We start from the raw sequence: 25341 nt of genomic DNA on the forward strand, positions 1-25341 counted from the left end.
TTGGCTAGGTCTGTGTCATTTCTCAATCTGTAGGACATGGGTGATGTGGTGGATATTCTGAGGCTCCTCTCCTGGTGGACACTGGTCAGGTCTGTGCATATATTTGGGGTTCCACTCCCCTCCATCCTCATTCAGTTCAGGACTGAGGTCTCTGGAAATACAGCTCCTTCTTTTGGCAGGAGGGCTTGAGAGATACACAAATCATTGTTAACCTTAGCTTTAGCCAACTTGTAATTGCTGAGGATGGGGAATGAGTGTGGTCTGGAGATGGGCAGCTATCACCCTCCCTGTCTTCACTTCTCCATCAGCTTAGAGATAATGTTGGAACATCAGGCCATTTGGCCAGTCATTTAACTGCTGAAGCTTTTCCTCATGTGTAAAATGGGATAAGAATGTCCACTCCCCAGAATTATGTAAGAATTGGATCAGGTAAATGAACGATTGCAAAGAATTTGATACACACAATAGGCTTCCATAAATATGTTAGTTCAAGAGAAAGATCTGACCTGAAAGTCTTTGGGATAGATCACTTGGGTTTAGTCTTTTCTAGCAGACTTTCTTGGAGAGGGTGGAATAGCTGTGGACAATTACCTAAGGACCTGATTTTGCTTCTGGATAGACCACCCAGCAAAAGAAAGGTCCAGTCCTAAAACTAATAGGTCCTTGCGTGTGCTTGTCTATCACCTCCACCATAAGGCCTCAGAGGTGGAGGAGACCAATGAGCTGGCCCCATCTAATGGTCTGATTACTGTTCTTTCCCTCCACAGGCATAGCCTTCACAGACCTCCCGGTAAGTACGACCAGCGGATCTTCCCACTTCTGGGCCACTGGGGGCTGTGTGCAGTGGGATGTGGTGGTACCTGCAAGTGCAGGGTGTGGAGTCTGGCCCTTTCCCCAACCAGGGATGTCTGCTGTGCTGTCAAGGTTGAGGGTGCCAGTAGGGGATACCTGCTGGCCTTCCTCTCTCCAGCAGCAAGGCCCGGTCTTCCTCCACGACTCTTAGCAGGTGACAGAAATTTGTGACCTTTACAAAGGCAGCTGTGGGGTGGATGGGAATGGGGTGATGGTCATGGAAAGAGGGTAGTTCCATGGCTTAGCTGATCTGGGCAAGCTCCATGTGACTTACAGCCAGCAAACTGGAATGCAGAGTGTAGGGAATTGTTGCTGAATTTTATTTATTTATTTATTTATTTATTTATTTATTTATTTATTTATTTGTTGTGGTGCTGGGAATTGAACCCAGGGTCTTGAGCTTGATGGGCAAGCACTCTACCAGCTGAGTTGTATCTCCAGTCCTGTTGGCTGAATTTTTAGGAAACCAATCCCTTCCCATCCCCATCAAATATCCCCAGGGTTCCCCCTGAAGCTGAGGAAATGGAGTTTGTGGGTTTTCTCTTAGACAAAAATGATGCTTCCTGTAGGCTTATTCCAGGGCTCATCCCCACCTCCCATACCTCAGTCCTTTCCTGTGAGTCATCACAGGCCTTGTCACATAAAGGTCCTCCACCCCGAGTGCTGGGAGCTTGGCCCAGCCCTGTGTGCCCTGGCTGGTTCTGGAAGGAAAGTTTGCTGACTCTGGTGATCACTTTGGGATCTTGGGCACCCTGTAATGCCAAAAGAAATGCCCCTATGCCCCTGTGATCTGAGGGACCTCTGAAACCCAACTGCAGCATTTGCTGCATTTGAATCATCCTGTCTCTGGATCAGAATCCTTCACTCCTGTCTATCCAGAGGCCCCAGAGAGGGGCTATGGTCCTAGGCAAAGAGAGCAGACTTTCTGGCTGGGGAAGAACTTAACTAACGTGAGTATGGGCAATATGCTGCCACATGCTAGAAAGTGGCAGAGCTTTGGTTAGAGAAAGCTTGCTGGAGGCTTTGCCTGTAGTATGGAGGATGGGAGGGAAGAGAAAGAATCCAGAGGTCTGTGGGTTCAAGGATCATGGTGGGCTGAACCCACTATGCCCAGCAATGACATGTAGCCCAAGGATGGAAGGTAAAGAAGTGACTGGGAAGCCCTGGGAATACAGTGTGCAGTGATATGGGGAAAAGATGGGTGAGGCTATGGACAGTGGCATTGGGAGCCACAGGAGGAGGTCACTGTGGGAGAGGGATGGAAAGCAGGGAGCCTCACACCTCACTGGCCATAGGTCCTCTGCTGAATGAGCCTCTGACAAGAAGGGCAACAAACTTTCTCTCCCTTTTAAGCTCTAGGGAGTGCAATTCATCTGATCTTTTGCCACACTCTCCTCCACCTTCTTCTGTGTCATCCCATCCCTTCCTTCCCCCTCATGTAACTCTTTTTTTTTTTTTTTTTTTTTGTGCCCAAGTGATCCTCAAAACTAGACCTTTCAGAGAGGAGCAATCATCCACCTTATAGCCTACTTTCATGGGCACATCTGCAGGGTTGTACAGCCCAACCTGCCTCACTATACCCTGGCTGTGTTCCAGTGACCTCCAGTGCAGGGCAAAAGACTCCATATTGAGCTTGCTTGCTTTTATTTTGCTTTCTCCCCCTAAGCTTTGGGGTTTAGTATCTCTGGTGGGAGATGGACAGAATGTGGCTTAGTCCTACGCCTCCCACCTTGTGACTCTCTTCTAGCTCTAGCACTGGCTGGCAGGAGCCATGGAGGTGAAGCGAGGCCCTACACTCACAGGGCCTGACTGACATTCATTCATTCTCCTCAGGCCAACCTCTACCCTACTGTAGGCTTGCAGACACCTGGGGAGATTGTGGATGCCAACTTTGGGCAGCAGCCCTTCCTGTTCGACATCGAGGACTACATGAGGGAATGGCGTGCCAAGGTCCAGGGCACTGTCCATGGCTTCCCCATCAGTGCCCGGCTTGGCGAGTGGCAGGCGGTGCTGCAGAAGTGAGTGCCACCCCCCAGGCCCTGCTCCGATGGGCCCCTGCAGGACTACAAGCTGCTTCTAGGAATTCCAGAGGGGAGTATGCTTCTGGAAAGTACTCCAAAGAGATTCAGTTACTGCCCTGGTGCCCTCTTATCATTGGAAAGTTGCAGCCTCCAGAGCTGCCCCTGGTTAATCCTTTGTCCCCTCAACCAGTTTGGAAGGCTCCTGTCTGTAAAATCACCAACAGGCTGTCATTTTGCAGAGAATGTCCCAGGATTCCTCTGTGGTCTTTTCCTCTCTGTACTTTTTTCTACCATGGGAAGTATCCATCCTGTTGACTGTGGCCTAAAAAGTCACCTCACAGGGTCATCCAGCTAAATTCCCTGCATCTGTGGCAGTTGCAGCAGGAAGAGTATCCCCTTTAGGATCAGTGTAGCTGTCTCCCTGGATGATGAATTCCCAGGCAATCTCAGAAGCCCATGTTGCCAAGTATTGCCATGGCAGCCTAGGTTTGGTTCTGTCTTCCACTGGCCAGCTACAGGTCTGAGTGAGGTAATGACCATCTCAACTTGGCTAGGAGGTGGGTGTCACCTTGACTCCCAAGGGTGAGAAAGGCTTCTGCTCACCCTGTTAATTACTCTGCAAAGGCACCAGGTGTCAGGAACCCTTGGGTGGGATTAGGATGCACACTGGGTTCTCTGTGCAGCCTTCTGTTCTTGATATTGAGGCAGCCCTAAGGGAGGACTGAGGCAGCAGTCCATATGGTCAGGAAGAACAGCACAGCTACCTCTAGTTCCTGGCCCCCAGAGCAGATGAGGAGTACTTCCTTAGGGGGCCAGGAGAGTGCCACTCACTGCAGTAGGTTTGCCGATGCGCAAGAGGAGAAGTAGAGCTGCCTGGGCCACATTCTGGAGGGACTGATACTCTCAGCTTTCAGAGCCTGTATTCAGCACATGGCTGTTTTTGTTTACATGTATGTACCATGTGCCTGTATGTATTCATTTGCTAAGACCTGTATATAATTTGTGTTCTATGGTTTCACATAGCTTTGTTTTATGAATATTGGGAATGGCTAACTTCTCTTTGAGACAAATTTGCCACAAGCCCCTTGGATGACTTCCCCTGAACCATTTTTTTTGGTCAAAAAAAATTTGCCCTGCATTTAAAATAATAGTTATAATTATTATTCAGAATATAATGTTATTTAATACATAATTTTATAATAAGAGGTTGTATTTATTGACTTCTCACCAAGTATTCTACACATATTATTGTGTTTACTCCTTAAAATATGAGAGAACACACAAACTTCCATGCCCCCCACATGACAGCCCTTTGGACATTTGGTTGATAACAGTAATGACGTCAGACACACTCACACACCTAGGTATTCATTCCTGTACACATTAGACATGGGGGCTCATCCTTCTCTCCATGTGTACACATATGCTCATACATGTATGGCACTGCTCAGCTAGTTTGAAATTAGGTTAAATAGTTGCTGGGAATTGGGCCCTTCCCAAAGATTATGTTTTTGTTGGTCTTGCTAGTGCTTGTCCCTTTCCGCTGGGTTCAATCCCCAGTATCCTCCACCCACCCCAAAAAAAAAAAAAAAATTTTGCATTTCTCACCAACCCTCTAATGGGACAAAATCAGCAAAATCAGCTTGATAACTTGGCATTTTGGGTCCCTGAACTGTGGTATATCATGAAATGATTTTGGCATGTTGGTTAGCTCCCATCACTCTGGAGCCAGTGCTGCCAGAGGACAGGCTCACCAGAGGAGTAGGACACTTCTTCGTGGTATGAGCAGCCACAGAGGAGCTCCTATATTGCTAGCAGGTATGTGTGTGCCAGGTGTCCTCAGTGTCTGGGAAGCTGGCACACTGCTTGACTGGCTGCCATTTCAGGAAGTCTTGAGTGAGACCACCAGACACCTCTCAGCTTGCTGCAGTTTACCAGTAGGTAACCTGCAAGCTTAGGGGCAGCACATCCAGAGAGTGCAGCTACTACTCTGAGCTGTGAGCACAGATACAAACAGCCCCTCTCCACCCTGGTGGCGTGAGCACTGGGGTACATTTTTATTTTATTCCACCCCTTCAGTTCTGTGGAGGTTGTATTACTAAGACATGTTTAGGGGAAACCTCAAGGGAGGTGTTTTGTCCCATTAGAAGGTTGGTGAGAAATGCAATTTTTTTTTTTTTTTTTTGAGGGGGGTTAGAGGATACTGGGGATTGAACCCAGCGGTGCTTAACCACTGAACCACATCCCTAGCCCTATTTTGTATTTTATTTAGACACAGGGTCTCACTGAATTGCTTAGTGCCTCGCTGTTGCTGAGGCTGGCTTTGAACTTGCGATGCTCTTGTCTCAGCCTCCCCAGCCACTGGGATTACAGGTGTGCGCCACTGCACCCGGCAGAAATGCAGTTCTTGAGTGTCACCTCAAGCTCTTCCTTTCTTCTAGCATGGTCTCATCTTACCTGGTGCATCATGGGTATTGCGCCACGGCCACGGCTTTTGCCCGAATGACTGAAACCCCGATTCAGGAAGAACAGGCATCCATAAAGAACAGACAAAGTAAGGTTAATTCTCCTCTTCCCTTCCCTCCTTCACCTGTCCTTAACTCTGCTCTCTAGCTCATGCCAGCCCTGATTAAATTGTTGGGAGTCCATTCCCCTGGAGTGGAGACCAGCCTGCCACCCTAAGCTAGCCCCAGACCCTGTTCCTCTCCCTCCTTCAAGACCACATTGCCCCATAAACAGCCATCAGCTTGGGATAGTCTCAGAGCAGCCTCCCTAACATGTACTCTGAAGGTCTGGCATAGGCCAGGCCCTAACATGGCTAGATCTTGCTACTCCATGCTTCTTTCCTTCCTCCTGCATCCTGGATTCCACTTGGCCTCCTATTCATGTCTTCCAGTAAGGGTGCTTGTGTCTTATCAGACCAACACCCTGTCTTTCTCACCATTTACTGAACCTTAGTAGTTCTGCTTGTCTCTGGCCAGAGAGGACTGAATGATCAAACAGGACAAAGCTGATGTTCAGTGGCTGCTTCGATGGCACCTCTCTCTGTTCTGCAACTCTGGTCATGCCCTTTGCAGACAACCTAATCCTTTCTTGGTCAAAGGCAACTCTCCCAGTGTTCATTCTGGCCTGTGTAGTGTGTGTTTGAGGCCCTACCTTGGAACATGGGTGGGAGAGAGCACAAAACTCACACAGAAGGTAGAAGGAAAGGAGAATGAGGGTGAGAGGGTGTGTGTGGACACACGTCTGTGAGTGCCTGCCTACGTCTTTCTGAGCCTATCATCTCTGTGTATGTGCATGTGTCTGTGTCTCCCAGAGAAGCTGCGCTCAGCCAGACAGATGAAAAGTGATCCCAGACTTGGGATCTACGAATGAGAGAGCCTCAGACCCAGAAGTCGCTCCCAGCAAGATGCACCAGGCCCCAGGGCAAGAGTGAGAAGGCAAAGGCAAAATGCTGGTGGCCCGAGAGGTGTCATCATCAGAGGTGTCAGTGTGAGGAGGATGACCTCCTCTCCCGACAGGGAGCACGCTGCAGCCCCTGAAGACTGGAGACGCATCCTTGTCCTGAACCAGTGTACTCCTGTTGCCACGCCCCTGTGAGGCTTGGAAAGAGAGGAGTCTGTCTGAAGAGGAGCCCTTGGGCCACTGGCTTGCCTGGGTGCCCATCCCTAGATCATGCTCCTACAACCAAAGTCCTCCCCCTAGCCAGGTCCCTGGCCACCAGTAACCCATAGGAGCTGGCCTCCAAACACCCCTCCTGCCTCTGGGCTGTAAGTTCCATTCCTTTTCCCCCTTATTCTTGAGGACTCCATGTCATTTGACTGAAACCAGGCTCTGCTGAGGGGCTGGGCAATCAGGTTCTCTCTTCAGCCTCTTCTGTGAGCATCTCCAACCAGCAGGGCATTCTGAGCCATCCCATCCAACTGTCACCCAGCTCCTGCTGAGACTGGCTGTGTCCCAGGCTTGTGGATGTGAGGAGAATCTATGGCCCTCCCTCACTACCGTGTTCTTGCTCTCTGCAGAGATCCAGAAGCTGGTGCTGGAGGGCCGGGTGGGTGAGGCCATTGAGACCACCCAGCGCTTCTACCCTGGGCTGCTGGAGCACAACCCCAACCTACTCTTCATGCTCAAGTAAGTCAGGGTCTCCTATCCCTGAGTCCAGCCCCTCAGCTGATGGTAGGAACCCACAGCCCGGGCCAGACCCAGAGCATCACTGCTCTGCTCCCTCTGCAGGTGCCGACAGTTTGTGGAGATGGTGAATGGCACCGACAGTGAGGTCCGCAGCTTGAGCTCCCGAAGCCCCAAGTCCCAGGACAGCTACCCTGGCTCCCCCAGCCTCAGTCCCCGACATGGCCCCAGTAGTTCCCACATGCACAACACAGGTCAGCCACTCTCCAGAGGACTCTGGGAAGAGTTCGTGTGGAGAAGAAAGACCACCCCACTTGCCCTTCCCTGTGCTGGGCTCAGGGCTGGTAGCTGGATTGGGGGGATGGGAAAGGGGATCACTGTGGTTATATCCAGGGACCTGCTTGGTGGCAAGCTGCCCCTCCTCTGCTGACCATCCCTGGCTTCTAGGAGCAGACAGTCCCAGCTGCAGCAATGGCATCGCATCCACCAAGAGCAAACAGAACCACAGTAAATACCCTGCACCCAGCTCCTCCTCCTCCTCCTCGTCCTCCTCGTCTTCCTCCTCCCCATCCTCCATCAATTACTCCGAGTCCAACTCAACAGACTCCACCAAGTCCCAGCCCCACAGCAGTACCAGTAACCAGGAGACCAGGTGCCTGTCTTGCTTCACTTCCTCTGCTCTGCTTCTGCTTTGTGCTCCCTGGGCCCACTGCAGTCTGTCCTTTGCTGCCCCCCCACCCTTCACCCCCACCTTAATCGCAGTTCTATGCTTTGAATGCTAGCTGTTGACCTACGAAGCCAGGCACTGGCTCTGGCTTCTGTCCTACTCAAGATTTGCTGGGCTGGGGTTGTAGCTCAGTGGTAGAGCACTTGCCTCACATGTGTGAGGCACTGAGTTCGAGCCTCAGTACCACATACAAATAAGTAAAATAAAGGTCCATTGGCAACTAAAAAAATATTAAAAAAAAAAAAAAAAAAGATTTGCTGCCAGTTTCCTTGACCCTGGCTTTCTCTGGAAGTGCTGACCCTGCCAGACTGAGAGTGTGGTCCCCTCCCAGGAGATTCCTCCTCTAGGGAGGCTGGGCCTTCAGAAGCTTCAGCATATAAAATGAAGAAGCTTTTATGTGATATGGCTTCTAGACAGCCACATTAGCAGGCAGGGAACTTGGGTTGCAAGTGACTTTCAACAGGTCCTAGGCATGCCTGAAGGCCAAAATGGGACCAGAGATGCCCAGTGGGGCCTATGGATCCTAGTCATTGGGGATGAGGGGGCTATGTAGTAGAGGTAGGAGAACCAGGAGGGGAGAGTCACAAAAGCAACGCCATGACAGGAGTGGGAATCAGGTGACAGGCGTCTGGGAATAGCTGGGTAGTAGTAGGTGCCAAGTCTTGGAGCCTGGGAAACTTTAGCTATCCTTTCACATTCCTGACAGCCCTCAGTTTACCTACAGCAACTATGGCTAACGCCTGAATGAAGGCCCAGCCAGGCTGCTGCAAGCACATCCCTTGGCCAATACCACCTCAATCCTTCTCCACAGCGATAGTGAAATGGAGATGGAGGCAGAGCATTACCCCAATGGTGTGCTGGAAAGCATGTCCACACGCATCGTCAATGGTGCCTACAAGCATGAGGACCTGCAGACGGATGAGTCCAGCATGGGTAAGGGCTGTAGCATGATCCAGCCTGATGTTCCCCAAGAGGGCAATGTGTGGTCCAGATGCCTCTTCGCTCTTGGAGAGGCTGATGTGGCAGACTTTGGCAGCCTGAGAAGCTTCAGCCAGACCAGGTCCACCACCTTCTTAGCCAATCATGGATGGGTCTTTGTGATAGCTTCAAATGTGTAGGAAGATCCAGGCCTGCTGCCAAAAACAAGACCCCTGCATTTGAGGCTGAAGGGAGTTGGGAGTGTGGACACTCTTATGAGCACCATGCATCTCTGTAGGACAAGAAGAGGGAAACCTCTTGAGTCCTACCTGACCCCTGGACTGTGTGTACTTACGTGGACTGAGAGTACCTTCACTCTGGCTGCTCTACCTGCTCTGCTGGTCCTCACCTGCCTCTGGCAGAAGCTGCAGCTTCCTGGGATTTCTTCTTCCTGCCCTTCCCTCCTCACCCCTCCTAATGTGTTCTCTGCTGGCTTCTGGGTACAGATGATGGGCATTCTCGGCGGCAGCTCTGCGGGGGAAACCAGGCTGCCACAGAAAGAATTATCCTGTTTGGCCGTGAGTTGCAAGCACTGAGTGAACAGCTGGGCCGGGAGTACGGCAAGAATTTGGCTCACACAGAGATGTTGCAGGTACAGGATAAGCCAAGCCTTTACACAGAGCAGGCCCCCATTTGGTGCTGGGGATGGGGTGGCTCTGGGAGCGGTCAGGAGCAGCAATAATAAAGCAGAGTGGCACTAGTTCAGTCTGTAATACAAAGTGGGGTGTTCTGGGTGTACCCCATCCTCTCCAGGTTCTGGGGAAGATGCAACCATGCCCAACCCTGGTATGTCAAGTTCTCACTGGGCACCATGTATGTCCTTAATCCCCTCTGGAGCCATGGCACTGGGTGTGATATGTGCCACAATCCTAAGAGTACCTGTCCCTTAGGATGCCTTCAGCCTACTGGCTTACTCGGACCCCTGGAGCTGCCCTGTTGGCCAACAGCTTGACCCCATCCAGAGAGAACCTGTGTGTGCTGCTCTCAACAGCGCCATTTTAGGTGAGTGCATCTAATAAAAGCAAAAGCTGACCCCAGAATGCCTGGATGGCCCCTTTTCCTTCTCCCTGGGAAGGGCAGCAAGGTTAGCACAGGTTCTCTCAGTTGACTTATGGAACTCCTGGGCTTTCAAGGCTGAACCTAAATTCCGACCTCCTTTTACCCAACTTAATTGGCTACTAGATCATGGTGGGTCTAGTCTGTGACCTTGGACCCACACCATCCCACTGTGCTAAATAAGGCTAAAATCCTCAGGTTTCTAGCATGACTGCAGGGCCATGGCCTGGTAGCTGGGACATTCACATCAACACTGAATGCTCTTGTCCTATAGATTCTGTCAGTTCCCTCATCTTCCATCCCCAAGGGAACTTTGGCCTGCAATCAAGCCCTGGACAGAGCAATGACTAGGCCTTATATCTCCTCCACAGAGTCTCAGAACCTGCCAAAGCAGCCCCCACTGATGCTTGCCCTGGGCCAGGCATCTGAATGTCTACGGCTTATGGCCCGGGCCGGCCTGGGATCTTGCTCCTTTGCCAGAGTCGATGACTACTTGCACTAGCTGACTATGCTGGCTGGCCCCGCCTACCCTCCTTCAGCTCCAGGGCTGGAGCAGCCCTGCCCTCCATAGGCATCTGGCACAGGGACCTAGAAGCCATGGGCAGAGTCCACTCCTCCTGCCTGGCCTTTCCCCTCTTTCTTTCCTTCCTCCTTTCTTCCTGACCTCCATTCATTCTTTCCCTTCTTTTTCCCTTCCTCTCTTTATCCCTCCCTCTGCCCATCCCTCCCTCTGCCCCCGTCTCTCTCCCTTTCATGTGCAGCGGCCTGTGACACAGTATTGGCTGGTTACTCTCATGTGGCACCTTCTCCTTTAAAGGGGGTTTTGTTTTGAGGAGGGCTTGGGGTTTTTAAATCTTTTTTCCTCCTGACTGAGCCACCAGTGTTTATCTTGGGAGAGTTTGTGCTGAGCTGGTTTCTGCTAATTTAGTGATGAAGCCTATCCAGGTTGGTGATAGCTTATTATTTTCATAAGTAAAACAAAAACAAAAACAAACAAATGAGATTATATATATATATACATATATATATAAATATATATATTAAAAAAAAGACACAGTATTTATCGTAGAATTAGTGGTCCAGCACCTCTTGGGTGAGGCTGTCCAGACACCATGTGTTTTTTATTTGAGTCCGACTCATTAAATAAGAATCATCTCTGTCACCTCAGCCAAGTGATGTGTTTATTTTAGGCTCCCCCTTTGTTGAGCCACAGGCCCAGCTGCCACCCAAGGAAGCTGAATAGGCTTTGGGGAGCTACTTGGTAGGCAGGGTCAGGCTAAGCTGGTTTGCAGCATCCCCAGAGATGTGGGTCCTTAGGCCCCTGAGAGCTGAACTGAGCAGAGAACTGCTGGGTCAGGGGTCCAGAGATGTGAAGTTAGCCCAGGGCCACATAGCAAAGCAAGGAAGCAGAGGGTCCTTGGCCAGCACACTGTCTACCACTGTACCCTGCCTCTCACTGCCTGACTTGCCCCTCTCCCTTTCTCAATGCCCTGCCTTCCCTTTTTGTTAAGATGGCCAAATAATTCATTTACTCTCAATTGATTGCTTGGAAACTACCTGCCTTCAAGCTGCTGTGCATCAGGCTGCCAGGAGGAAGACTCCATTCCCAGGACAGAGGCCCCTGAGGACAGGGGCTGCTTTCTTCCTGCCTGGGTCTTCACCATTGCTGCACAGCTCTGATGGGATTGATGCTTTCTGTGGAGAAGCCAGTACCTTGCGGAGGCAGATTCTTGGGCAACTGGTCCCTGGAGTAGATGGAACCCTTCACCCCCTGGGCCAGGCTTCACTGCAGCTGTGCCAAGCTGCTCCCTGCAGCTTGGCCCTAGCCACTTTTAGGAAGAGAAAGGGACCCCATGGTCTTTACAAATGTCCCACCAGCTGTTTTCAGATGGATGCTCACAACTGGTAGAACAAAAAAAGTTCCACTATCACAAGAAAGACTGAAATAGCTGCTAGGACTTGGGAGAACCATCTGAGGAGAGGACTGGCTGCCCAGAAGGAGAGGGAGGATGCCTACACAAGAGGAGCACTGGAGGGCTAGGATTTCCATACCTGCTTGAGTGTGAGGGAGAGCCCAAGCAGTCCCTGCAAAGATTAGGGTAAGCCATGGCAAAGCCAGAAGTGAAACTTCCAGTACCTGTCTGGGTTTGGGCTGGCGAACTCCTGCTCCATGTTAATGGACATGGGAATGGTTGGAATGGCCAGAGATTTTCCATGCCCACCAGGTCTCATCAGGCCCATAGCTGGACAAGAAAAATTACTTAAGTTGGACCAGCTGCTAGTGAGGGGCCAGGGCTCCAGCCCTGAGATCTTTCAGAGTTTTACCTTAAGGGATAATTCTATTAACTACTTCTTTTTCTTGGTCCCTGCCATGGCCCCAGCTGCTAGTTCTTAAACCATGACCCATCGGGAGGTATCATCCTGTTTGTAAAGGAAATTCATTCTATACAAGGCTGGGAATACCAAGCTCCAACCTCAGAGATTAGAAACATCAGACTTAAAGTGGTTAACCTAGCTGGATTGGGAATTAAAACCAGAGGCTTTTGCAGCTGCAGTGGAGTTCAGAGAACATCTCTACCAGTCCTTTCCTTTTTCAGATAACAGGCCAAGGAGATTGACTTGGCCAAAGTCACACAGCAAATTAGTGGCAGAGCCAGGACTAACCATATTGCCGTGGGTTGGACAATACCATTTAGTCCTAAAGCTGAATGGTGAATGAGCACCATGAAGGGTCATGGTGGCATAGCTTCCAGCAGTGACTGAGCAGATGGTACCTTTAGGGGTGTGTCAGGGATGGGGATGAGTGCCTGGACTTCGGTTGTGGAGCGGCTGAGAGAGGGCCCAGGAGGGCTCAGGACAGCTGTGCGCTGCATGGGGATGGGTGTCTGCCGGGCTCACACTCAGTACCCACGGCCACCTCCCATTTTCTGTGCCTTATCTCACTGTTTCAGCTGAGTCCAAGTTGTTTACTGTTTCTCTCCAGAGGGGCGCTCTGTCCCAGTTGGACAGCTCACCTTTGGGACAAGCCTTTGCCCCATAAGCTGTGGAGAAGGCCAAAACCAAGCTGCTTAAATAGGCTGTCTTGCTGATAGTCCAAGACCACCTGCAGCTGGAAGAGTCCCTTATATGCATTCAGCCCTGCCAGTCTGCTTCCAGGAGCCTCAAGTGGGAAAGGCACCTGGGAACAGCCCTGGTGAAGGTCTGGATCTAACTTATCGGGACAGATGGAAGACCTGGCTCTGTTGGGTTGTCCAGCCCTGGGGGAGCAGCCTTCCCCACTCACCTTCCCCTTGTGGCACCAGATAATCGCTCCTACAGAGCAGAAAACTGGCAGACCACTCAAAGAAAGCCAGAACCCCCTGTTCCCACTCACGTGGATCTGTGGCTGGGTGCAGGCCATCAGAACAGGGATACCACAAAACAAAGTGGGAACTGCCTGGCCACCCAGCACCTTCCCAGCCCTTAAGCAAGCACAAAGAAGATGAGGCAGAGGACTGTCGGAGCTAAAAGTTCCTTTGGTTGCTCACAACTCAGGTATGCATGCCATGTGGCAGCTGGAAAGCAGAGCCCTACTTGACCGCCAGTCCTGGGCACCTGGACCTGCGGCCAGATGGTGGCTTCTGGCTGCTCAAGTGCCGACCTCTTTGCATAGGGTTTTCCTCCCTTAATAACTACAGCTGAAACAGACATCCTCTACTTTGTGCACACTGGTTCTGCCTTTGTTCTTGCAAGTTCATAACTTGGCATTAGCATGAAACTTGTGGGCATGGGAGGGTTGAGAGAATTCTAACACAAAACATCCTATTAAAATTGTACTTGAGAGATGAAAAAACTCTTGTTGTATTTTGACAGAATTATTTTTATTAAAATACACATCCATGAGCAGTCATGAGTCTCTGGTCTCTGTTTTGAGTTTTACTGGGGTTGATACTCCTAGTGTGTCACATCCTGTCCTGGAGGAATTGGGCCCTCTTTGGCCCACCTCTTGAATGCTTAGGCTCCTCATGCCTCCTCAAGGACTCTCAACACTTTGTAGTGTTTGCAGGATCCCAAGGAGCACAAGTACTCAAGCTTTAATTCTCTCCCTAAATTCGCCTTCATCTTAGACAAGGAAAAAAAAAATTCAACTTCAGGAAGGTGAGCCACAGGATTTCTTTCCACAAACATAAGATTTAAAATGTAATCAGTCCTCAGTACCTGTGGATATTGATTCCAGGACCCTCACCCCTATACCCCAAAACATCAAATTCCTCATACTTAAGTCCCTTATGTGAAAGTGTAGTATTTGCATATAATCTACATACATCCTTTTATATATTTAAATACTATTTTTTTATATAGTGTATAGTGTTAGGGATTGGACCCAGGGCCTCATGCTAGAAGCATTCTACCATGAGCTACATCCCCAGGTCTTCTACATTACTTCTATAATACTAATTACTTCTATAATTACTAATATTATATTAGTAATATAATGTTTATATTACTAATGTAAACATTATGTAAATAATGTTCTATATTGTTTAGGGAATGATAAAACACAGTCTTTACATGTTCAGTATATGCACAATTTTTTTTTCAGCATTTTCTGTTGATTGAACCATAGGTACAGAATTTGTGAACGCAGGCAATTGTGCATTTGAGGACCATAACCCACGATATTGCAGTCAGAGCTTCCTGCCTGTCAGTCTGAGGAGAAAGAGGTTGTCTTAAAATCCCAGCACAGTCAGGTCTGTTTACTAACTGGGTAACTGTGAGCTTGAGTTTCCCAGCCTTAAGATGTGGTTAATCGGGCTGGGGATATAGCTCAGTTGGTAGAGTGCTTGCCTTGCAAAGCACAAGGCCCTGGGTTCAATCCCCAGCACTGGGAAAAAAAAAAAAAAAAAAAAAAAAAAAGTGGTTAATCCACCCACCCTGTGAAAGTAGGGGATGATAGCATTCATACAGCAGTTATTTAGTACATAAAGACTCAGTACATGCAGGGACCCTTTGTCTCCTTTCCTTGTGAAGATGCCTCCTGGTGTGACTGGCCCACTTCTACCTCATTCTGCTTCCCATGACCCCATAAAACCAGGTTTTATGCAGAGGAGGGATACAGCAGAACATGCTGGTGCCCACCTGGAATAGCTATGAAGTCACTGTAGTAGGCCACAAATAAGAGGGCAGATTTGCCAGGCATGATAGCACATGCCTATAATCTCAGATACTCGGAGGCTGAGACAGGAGGATTTCAAGTACAAGTCTGGCCTGGGCAACTGAGGGAAACTGTCTCAAAAAATGGCTGGGGATGTAGCTCAGTAGGGGAGTACTTGCCTAACATGTGCTAGGTACTGGATTCAATCCCTAGTGATCCAACAATATACAGGCGATAATTGCAGGCACAAGATAAGTGACTAGTGAGGGAGATGGGAGAAGAGACAAGGCAGGTTTTGGTTAGAGTGAGTCACAGGATAGATAATGGTGGCAAAAAATAATACACAGGTCAGAAGGGAGCAACTGGTAACTAAAAGTCACCGAAGCAGGGAGATTTGCTGAAGGAGAACATGAAGAAAAACATCAGGGAGACATGGTTCCTAGAATAGGGTTCTTCTGTGGCCCATAAATTAGGAAAACTGTCTCTTGGATGTTGATAGTGATATCACTAACTAACTGAAAGCTTAAAAAAGTCGTATTAAGATGTGTTGCTTAACTCTGCACTTTCCAAGCCTGCATCACCACAGAATGCTTCAGTTGCATCTCACAGAACTATTACTCTAGAGAACATTTTTTTTTTTTTTTAATTTGATGGTGCTAGGGACTGACCCCCAGGACCTCAGGCACACTAGGCATGTACTAAGCTACATGTACTCCAACCCCTACAGAACTCTCTTAAGAAAGAATTAGTGTAGAGGGAGCAATGGGGTGTCAGATTAACGTTGAAAGTCCTGGTTCCTAAATAGAACTGGAGTAAGCTCCTTTTCTTCTAGACTAATGGTTCTCAACAGGGAATGATTTTACACCCCCCTTCCAGGAAACATTTGGCAATGTCTGAAGATATTTTTTAAAATATTTTTTTAGTTGTAGATGGACACAATATATTTTTATGTGGTGTTAAGGATCAAACCCAGTGCCTCACACGTGCTAGGCAAGTGCTGTATCACTGAGCTACAAACCCAGCCCTGAAGATATTTTTGATAGTCACACTGGGGTTGGGGCTGCTACTGGCATCTAGTGAGGAGAGGCCAGTGATGCTGCTAAACACCTATAGTACAAACAGCTCTCCCCACCGCTGCCCAACAAAGAATTATCAGCCCCAAAATGTCAGTAGAGTATCTGTTGATAAATCCTACTCTAGAAAAGTGGAATTTCTAGTGAATGACTAGTCAAAAACGGATCAAGTGCAGACACACTTTGATTCTGCCTCCTTTCTGCCTGTTCCAGATTCAGGGGAAGAGGCAGGAGTTTCCTGTGCTCATGGAAGTGGAGGCAATGGTGGTTAGTCCTGACTCCTTAGCCCAAAGTAGAGAGAGCCCTGCAGCTGATCAGGAGGTCACAGAGGGAACCAGCTCAGGTCTGCTGGCATGTTCTGTCATCATAGGCTGCTCTGGAATCATGGCTGGGAGGTCCTCCTGATGCAGCTGAGTGGGAGTCCAGGAGTCACCAAGAGAGACAAGCTGGTGGAGGCTCCCCATGCAGAAATAACCTCCTACAGTTTCACACAGGCCTAACCTGCTTACACCAAAGTGTAGCCACGTTTCAAAAGGTATTTGATACGCTGTAGTGATGGGGACTTGTAACAGTGGTCCACTTCACCTTTTTTTTTAAATTTATTTATTTATTTTTATTTATTTATTTATTTATTTATTTTTTGCGGTGCTGGGCATAGAACCCAGGGCCTTGTGCTTGTAAGGCAAGCATTTTACCAACTGAACTATCTCCCCAGCCCCCACTTCACCTTTTAAATATAGTTCTGAGGCTTATTTTTAAAAGGGACTTGTTTTCCTTTTCCTTGTCTCCCTCTCCCCCTCCCTAACCTGGGGGTGGGAAATAAGATTACCCTGAATTATCTGTGCTCCACAGGAAGGCAATATCTGCCTGAGAATCTAGAAAGTGAATCTCCCTCAAATTAACAAGTGAATGTTAACACACCATCAGGGTGCCCTGGGACCCCCTGTCAGCACACCTGGAATGCAGCCTTTGAAGAGCTCCTTTAAAATCTCCTTGTCCCTCCTAATGGGGATAATCAGTCTCTGGGGCAGGAGTCCCCTGTGCTTCTCCTTTGCTAGCAAAGCAATAAAGCTTCTTTTTCCTTTTTCTCAAAACCATGTCCTTGTTATTGAATTGGCATCGGTGGCAAGGACCGAGCTTTCAAGTTACAGACTCAGATCACAGTCTAGAGTACTGACATTTGGAGAAAATCAAAGAACATCCAGAGGAAGAGGGGTCCAAAAAGACACCTGAGAAAACAGGAAGGCAAATCACTAGAAGTCAGGAAGTCCGACGAAAGACCGGGCCTTTTGTAAAGATAGGTCGTTGTCCAACATAAGACCATCTTTCATTCCAGGAAAGCCAAGGTCAACCACAATTCCCAGGACCTCCTACTTCTTGACGCTGATCGGCTAAGCCGAGAAAGGATGAGGCTGGAAGACTACTCTTAATTGTGGTCTCCGCCGCCGGAAATGAACGACCCGGCCTCCGAGCCGAGCTACTTAGACTCCGCCTCTCAAAGGCTGAGCATGCGCAACTCTCAGTCTCGGTCCCTCCCCGCCCGGTTCCACCCCCGTCATAGAGCATGCGTTGTCCTCCTGCCGTCCCGCCCCTCCCTTCCAGAGCCCCCTGTTTCTTAGAAACCGGGCGGCGTGTTCCCAGTGCCTGTACGGATTCCGGTGCTGGAGCATCCCAGACGTCCTCCCTTAAGGCGGACGAGTGGCTTCCGAGACCTGTCCAGATCCACGGTATCCCTGAGGTGCGGGGCCTGCGATGCCAGCGTGCCAGGTGAGGGGCGGCCCGCGGCGGCGGGTGAGGGTGAAAAAGGGTATGGCGCGGCTGCGAGCGGGCGCCGGCCGGGCCTCCTCCGCTGTCCGGGGCCGGAGGTCCGAGGCGTGGATATGCAGAGCCAGACTACAACGGGCCTGTGCCAATTGCCAGGATGCGCGCCAAGTACTGGTCGGCCGGTGGGTCCCCCACCCCACCTCAGAAATAGGACCTGCGCGCTTGTTTTTAGAATGGTAGAATTTTGAATCCTCGAGGACCTCGAACACAACCCGTCGCTTTACTGTTGCGGAAACCTAGGCTTTACAGCCTAGAGCCGACAGTCGCCCGGACCTGTGGGAGGATGGACGCTTTGTGGATGAGGATGTGTAAGGTGTGGAAGCCTCAGACAAAGGGTTCTTGGGATAGCAGGTTCGTCCTTTTCCAAAAGGAAATGGGACTTCTAGGGGATAAATATTTATTTAAGAAACCAGTGTTAAGGCGAAAGAAGGGACAACCCAGAATGTCAGGTTGGCTCTGCCGTCTGGCTTCCTCTCAGTGGCCCTGGCTTACCTTTAAAAGCTCAGGAAGAAAACAGATGAACTTGGGGGAGACAAAAGGTGAAGGAAGTAAGGCATTCCTATCGAGGCCTTATCAAACTTGAATGGTGAGGGAAGAAGAGGAGGCCTGGAGGTAAGGGTTTGTGAATGGGAGTGTGAAGAGTTTACCTTCCAGACTGCAGCAGAATATAAAAAACAGAACTAGGAATGGAAAAGTTTAAAAACTGCACTGGATAGACACCAAGGAAGTTTGTGAACTATTCTATTTATATTCATTGTTCCCATAGTGTCATGCTAAAAGCAAGACACAAGAGGAAGAAACCAGAACCAAGGCCAGGCACCACCCTAGTAATCTATGGGACAAAAAGGGAAGACCCTTTAGCGTATGACCCTTCAATTGAAGGGAACAGTGTTTCAGTTACAAAAGAAAAACTCTTAAAACGTTATTGTGATATGGAGCAATAATGGAGAAGATGGTTGTCTTTGAGTTGGGGGTACTAGATTCATTCTTTATAAAGAAACTCATTTCCTGTTGAAACGCTACAACAGAGAATAAGAGTTTTCATATCATCCATTTTTTAAAAATTGTGAAAAAAATAATAATAACTGCTTTGGGACTGGGAATTTAGAGAATCTGCATGTACCAAGAAGTGAAAATTTTTAGCGGGCAATTCTCTTTGTAGAATCCCCATTTCTTAGAAGGAAAACTGTTGTTAGTTCTGAGGATTGAACCCAGGGCACTTTACCACTGAGCTATAAAGCCAGCCCTTTTCATTTTCTTTTCTTTTTGTAGATGGACACAATACCTTTGTATTATTTATTTATATTTTTAATGTAGTGCTGAGGATCAAACCCAGGGCCTCATATGTGCTAACCAAGTGCTCTACCACTGAGCCACAATCCCAGCCCCTCATTTTCTTTTCTTTCTTTCTTTCTTTTTTTTTTTTTTTTTTTTTTTTCTTTTTCCGTGGTGTTGGGGATTGAACCCAGGGCCTTGTGCTTGCCCGGCAAGCACTCTACCAACTGAGCTACGTCCCCAGCCCCCTCATTTTCATTTTTTACTTTGAAACATCATCTTGCTAAATTGTCGAACCTGGTCTTGAATTTGTGATCCTCCTGCCTCAGCCTCCTCAGTTGTTGGGATTGTAGGTGTGCACCACTCAGCCCAGCATTTTATAGATGAAGATTTTGTTAAGAGAGGTTCTCTTACCACCTGGTTGTCCCACTTTTCCTATTCAGTGATTGGTCTGGGTCTAATCCATTCTTTTTTGTTTGCAGGGTAAATTCAGATATATTATTTCTATAGTAATTTTAGTAATTTTGGAGCTCAGTAATAGAACAGTAATGAGAAAAAGAGCCCACCCCTCCCCAACAAAAGGCTTAAAAATTTGCAATATGGAAGAAGTACGTGATTTTTAATTTTTATTAATTAATTTATTTATTTTGTGGTACTGGGGATTGAATTCAGAGCTATCACTGAGCTACATCTGCAGTTCTTTTTACTTTGATACAGGGCCTTGCTAAGTTGTCCAGGCTGGCCTCAAACTCATGATCCTATTTTCTTAGCTTATATCAAGTTTCTGGGATTAGAGTCTTATACTAGCAATGTGTGATTTTTAAAAGGTGGTCCCTGGTTCTAGTCATTAAAGTCAATTTGTTAGTAGCTTTTAATACTAATTTTCAATATATATAGACTCTGTAGAACCCCCCCAACCAGTGATGAGAAGATACATTAAAAATAGACTATTGATAGGTTAAGTCCGTTTAAGGAAGAAAGCTTTGTCTTAGGTTCATAAATGAATGCCAGACTATAACTGGACCTAGTGGCTCTGAATCTTATTGGCTTCTTTTGGATCTATGGATGTTATTTTTATATACCTCAAGAGATATAATAGCATTATCAGAAGCATATATAATCTTTGGGGAAATCAGAACTGTTAACCAAATTTTGTCAGGAAGTCTTCATGAAAATCATTGTATTCTAGTTTTTGAAGGGTCTTTATTATTTATTTATTTACATGTGGTGCTGAGAATCGAACTCAGTGTACCTTGCACATTGCTAGTTGAGCATTCTATCACTAAATAATAACCCCAGCCCCAAATCATTGTATTCCATATAGAAACTGCCTTGCTTTTGTATTGACTCAGGTAGAAGTCAAAAAAGAGGCTGAAGTCAAGATAAGATGGAAGGGAACAGTTGCTCTCAGTGGAACTGAAACCTGCTTTGAAAGTAAGCACAAATACTTCCTTGAGAGAGCTGTTGGGATAGGTATTGCTTAAGTGTCTGCAGTGTGCCTCATGGATTTGTGTGCATTTTCTGAGCTCTACAGTGAGAAAGACACTTGTTTTCAGAGAACTGTGAACTTAAAACAGAACTCTCAAAGTATTTCTAAGTTGCTATGGCAATGAAACGTTTGAGAAATAATTACTTAGCATCCACTCTACATTGGGAGCAACTGAGGGCAGTTATCAAATCTGGCCTGTAATAAAGTAATCAACAGTATTTGACAAGCCAGCCATGAGCAGACCTTACCAGATAAACCAGTAATGCTCAGATCTACTTTCACTGAAATGATTTTCTAGTTTTACTATAAAAGAATTGAAGTGTGCATGCAGTGTCATCTGATATAAAAAGTTGATATACAGTGTTGGAGGTGTGACTTAATGCTAGAGCCTTTGCCTACAATCTGTGAGGCCTTGAGTTTGATCCCCAGCACCACAAAAAAGAAGTCGAACTATAGTGATCAGTCGTTAGGAAACAGGAATCAAACAGACCACTAACTTGGAAGTAGGAAAAGTTCCTGCTGATATCTCATAAGTCACTTGGATTTGGAAAGCATTTAGGAAAAAATTGAATTAAAGATTTTGCTGTTTTTGAGAATTTGTATATAGTATACTAGTGAGAGATTACTTCTCTTGTATTCAAAATAGCAAGTTTGTATTAGTAAACTTAAAAATAAACCTAAGGTCTGGGGGTATAGCTCAATGGAAGAGTACATGTTTAGCATGCATGAGGTCCTGGGTTTAATCTTCAGCACCAAAGGAAAAAAAAAGAAAAAAAAAAAAGGCATAGTTGGATTTGGAGTCTACAAGTCCAAAAATACTTGAAAATTTAGATGTCATTTTTTTTGTTGTTTTATTTTGTGTGTGTGTGTGTGTGTGTGTGTACTGGAGATTGAACCCATAGGCACTTTACCACCAAGCCACATCCCTAGCCTTCTTTATTTTTTATTTAAAAAAAATTTTTTTAAGTATTTTTAGTTGTAGATGGACACAGTACCTTTATTTTGTTTATTTATTTTTATATGGTGCTGAGGGTTGAACCCAGTGCCTCACACATGTGAGGCAAGCACTGAACTACAACCCCAGACCTTTTTAATTTTGAAACAGGATCTCACTAAGTTGCTTAGGGCCTCACTAATTTACTGAGACTGGCCTCAAATTTGATATCCTCCTACCTCAGACTTCCAAATCACTGGGATTGTAGGCATGTGCCACCACACCTGGCTCAATGTCATGTTTTTAAAAGTGGAAATGATAGATACCTGAAATAAGCTTGAATCCCTGAAAAGTAGAATCTAAGCAATACTAAGAAATACGTGAAAGCTTTAAATCTTCTTTTTGCTCTAATACTTAGGAATTAGACATCAGTCAGGAATAAGCTTACTAAAGTACCATCTCATCAAACCAAGACAAAAGAAAAGAAAATTTCTGTTTTGTGAGAGATGCTTATAAAATAAGGATTAAATGTTAACAAGGAGGAGATGAATATTCCTGCATTACTTAAATACACACTCAACCTGTCCTTAAACGCTTATTCTTAGTCCCTGCTCTTAAAGAGTTGCCAGTAGTGTCCTGGTGCTAGGTACTATCAGTTTTTAAAAGACACTCTTTGGGATCCAGGATAGCTTAGAAAGCAGGGAGCATAGCTTATTCTGCCCATCATCTCTCAAAAACTTTACCAAGAACTGCTTCTGTAAAGATTTCTGTCAGTCTTCTATAGTGAAGGATAAGGGAGGGGCTGGGATCATGGCTCAGTGGTAGAGTGCTTGCCTTGTAGGTGTGAGGCACTGGATTCGACCCTCAGCACCACATAAAATGAATAAAATAAAGGTATTTTTGGAAAAAAAAAAAAAAAAAAGGATAAGGGATACATGAAGGTTGTTAAAAATGGGAACTGAGTACTGAGTGCATGCTTCTTTTCTGGCCTGTAATAACTGTCCCAAATTGTCAGCTCTCAACTTCTCATGAGAATTGATAACCCCAAACCAGGTGTGGTGGTGTATGCCTGTAATCCCAGTGACTGGAAAGGCTGAGGCAGCAGGATCACAAGTTCAAGGCCAGCCTCAGCAATTAAGGGAGACCCTAAACAACTTAGCAAGACTCTGTCTCAGAATAAAACATAAAAAGGGTTGGGATGTGGCTTTGTGGTTAAGCACACCTAGGTTTAAACCCTGGTACCAAAAAGAAAGAAAAGGAATAGATAACCCCAAAATAGAACCCTAGACAATTCTGCTGGGTTTTTACCATATCATTTTGTAACCTCAAAATCTTTATTATTTACTTTCACAATTATATTTGACTTAGAATGGTAACCTTAAGCAAATCATGTAACTTCTGAACCACAGTTTCTTTTTTTTTTTTCTTTTTTTGTGGTGTTGGGGATCGAACCCAGGGCCCTGTGCTTGCAAGACAAGCACTCTACCAACTGAACTATCTCCCCAGCCCCACAATTTCTTATGTATAATATATAGCAGTAAACAAAAATGACCTCAATGTCTTAGCACTAGAGAAATGAAAAGCTGGTTCATATATTCAGTGACATCATGTAACCCTTAAGAACTACTATGATAATATGAAAAATGCTTATGTCAAAATTGTGGAAAAATTCAGAATATAAGATTGTGAAGCAGTGTGATTACAAGTATATCAAACAAATGTGAAAATAGCACCAAAAGAAACATAAGAAAATGGTAATTTTCTGAGAGAGAGAGAGAGAGAGAATGTGTGTGTGTGTGTGTGTGTGAGACACACACTAGGTATCGAACCCAAGGCACTTTACCACTGAGACTCATCACAGTTCCCTTTTATTTTTAATTTTAATTTTTATTATATTTTGAGACAAAGTCTTGAGGCTAGCCTTAAATTTATAAGCCTTCTGCCTCAGCCTTCTGCTGGAATTACAGGTGAGCACCTCAGGATCCAGCTATAATTTTAAAAACAAACCCTTCTAAAAGTTTCTGGCTGGTACAAATGAGACCATTGAACTCTTCTCTCTGATGGCCTTTTCCACTTCTCATTCTGTTAAATTGATATGTGGGGACTAGGGTGTAGTCCAGTGGTGAAGTGCTTATTTTAGTGTATGAAAAGCTCTGCGTTTGATCCCCAGCATAGCAAAAGTGAGTGAGTAAATAAATAAATAAATAAATAAATAATAAAATAAAATGTGTGTGTAGATAAGAAAAATGATGGCATAGACTGGGCAGAACTGGTGTTTCCTATCTCAGATGTCAGTGAACTAAACAGGAATGAGGTTACTTAGATAATGCATTACCTGTGCATCATCAAAAGGTGACTGCATGATCTTTTTTTTCCAGTATTGATTTTTTAAAAATTCTTTTTAGTTACATACAACATCAAGGTACATACTGACATAATCACAAAAGCATGGAACACAACCTATTCCTATTTATTCTCCAACTTTCCTCTCCCCACCTCCACTCCAGCAATCCCTCTTCAATCCATTTATAGTTTAGTTTATTTATTTTTTTAATTAGTGTCCCATGGATACACCCAATACCAGGACCCACCTTGCCACATCCATACATACACATTTGAATGTTTGGTAAGAATCAATCCACTGTTCTTTCTTTTCCCATCCTATCTTCCTCCTTAATTTCCTTGGTCTGCTCTACTGATCTTTCTTCTATTTTGATGCAGTTCCCTCTTCCTTTTATTTTTCTTTTCTTTCTCTCTTTACTTTTTATCCCCACCCTCGTCACTACATTTATATTTTTTTCTTTCTCGTGTGTGTGTGTGTGTGTGTGTGTGTGTGTGTGTGTTGTACATGTGTGTACCAGGGATTGAACCCAGGAGTGTTCAACCACTAAGTCCCCAGCCCTTTTTTATTTTTTATTTTGAAACGGGATATCACTATGTTGCTGAGGGCCTTGCTGAGGACCTTGCTGAGTTGCTGAGGCTGCCTTTGAACTTGGTGAGCCACTGGGATTACAGGTGTGGGCTACTGCACCCATCTATATGATCTTATACTGCATCCTCAGACTGCTATTTCTCTGGTTCTTGTTGAAAGGTTTTTGACCCTTAATGTTTCTTTGGTGCTTACTAATGGACAGCATGATGAAGCAAAGGATATTCCATATGATTAGTGCTTTCTGCAGCCCCATGGGGGCTCATGCTAGGAAATGATTATCATATCTTAGAGGCTCTTCTAGAATAACTCTGGGAACATGTAAGGTGGTACATTTGTTCTGCCAGGCATCCTCTGATTGTCAGGGAGAATGAGGATGGTAGAAAGATCAGCTGTATTTCCCTTTAATTTTCAGCCTTTTACATTCATGTTCCTGTGTTAAGGGAATGATGTTTGTATTTTGGAGCATGGGAGAAATGATTTAACATAGTATGCTTTATCCAATATTACTTTTAGAATAAATTGTTGTATTTAAATAGTCATTTTGGTTCTCCTAGCCTTGGTCTTTACTCCTGGTCATGGTGTTTATTCTTTCAAAGTCATTTTCTTTGTTTCTCCTTTCAGCTTAATGTCGTTGTTTCAGCTTAATGATATTTTAAGAATGTTACCACACAAACATTTAAATGCATTTAAGGGGCTAGGTAGAGAACTTGCCTAGCATGACAACTTCCCCAGTGCTGCCAAAAGGAAAAAAAAAAGAAGGAAAGAAAAGAAAAAAAGGGGAAAAATGCATTTATTGAATTTCCAAATTATGTGGAATGTTACCAAAATACCATAAAATGTGAATTTTCAGGGACTTATTATCTTCACTATACTACATTAATTCCCATATGAGACTGGCTGACACCTATAATTCTGGTA

The 25341-nt window shown here is 46.1% G+C and overlaps 2 protein-coding genes and 1 long non-coding RNA gene across 5 annotated transcripts in view; 2 read left to right on the plus strand and 1 right to left on the minus strand.

The window, feature by feature from the left end:
- Positions 1-13649, plus strand: part of RANBP10 (RAN binding protein 10) — a 78968-nt gene extending 65319 nt beyond the window's left edge. Inside the window, exons 5-14 of the mRNA XM_079119273.1 lie at positions 768-790; positions 2686-2870; positions 5315-5427; positions 6896-7004; positions 7107-7255; positions 7449-7653; positions 8540-8661; positions 9153-9298; positions 9597-9708; positions 10134-13649. Of these exons, the coding sequence (XP_078975399.1) occupies positions 768-790; positions 2686-2870; positions 5315-5427; positions 6896-7004; positions 7107-7255; positions 7449-7653; positions 8540-8661; positions 9153-9298; positions 9597-9708; positions 10134-10264 (1295 nt within the window). The 3' untranslated portion in view covers positions 10265-13649. The remainder of the gene's footprint in view (positions 1-767; positions 791-2685; positions 2871-5314; positions 5428-6895; positions 7005-7106; positions 7256-7448; positions 7654-8539; positions 8662-9152; positions 9299-9596; positions 9709-10133) is intronic.
- LOC306648866 lies at positions 3720-5305 on the minus strand. Its single transcript, XR_013760514.1, has 2 exons — positions 4499-5305; positions 3720-4409 (listed from the first exon to the last, which is right to left on the minus strand). It is a non-coding gene; the product is annotated as an uncharacterized lncRNA (long non-coding RNA).
- Positions 13650-17521: 3872 nt separating the features above from the next.
- GFOD2 (Gfo/Idh/MocA-like oxidoreductase domain containing 2) overlaps positions 17522-25341 on the plus strand; it is a 42700-nt gene continuing 34880 nt past the window's right edge. For 2 of the 3 annotated variants that reach the window (XM_079118299.1, XM_079118298.1), the window contains exon 1: positions 17523-17736. The gene's annotated coding sequence lies outside the window, so the exon portion shown is untranslated. Of the gene's footprint in view, positions 17737-25341 lie in introns of all 3 variants that reach the window. The other variant, XM_079118300.1, reaches the window with a different exon arrangement.

The sequence above is a fragment of the Sciurus vulgaris genome (genome assembly GCF_902686455.1).
Source record: "Sciurus vulgaris genome assembly, chromosome: 17".
NCBI lineage: Eukaryota > Metazoa > Chordata > Mammalia > Rodentia > Sciuridae > Sciurus > Sciurus vulgaris.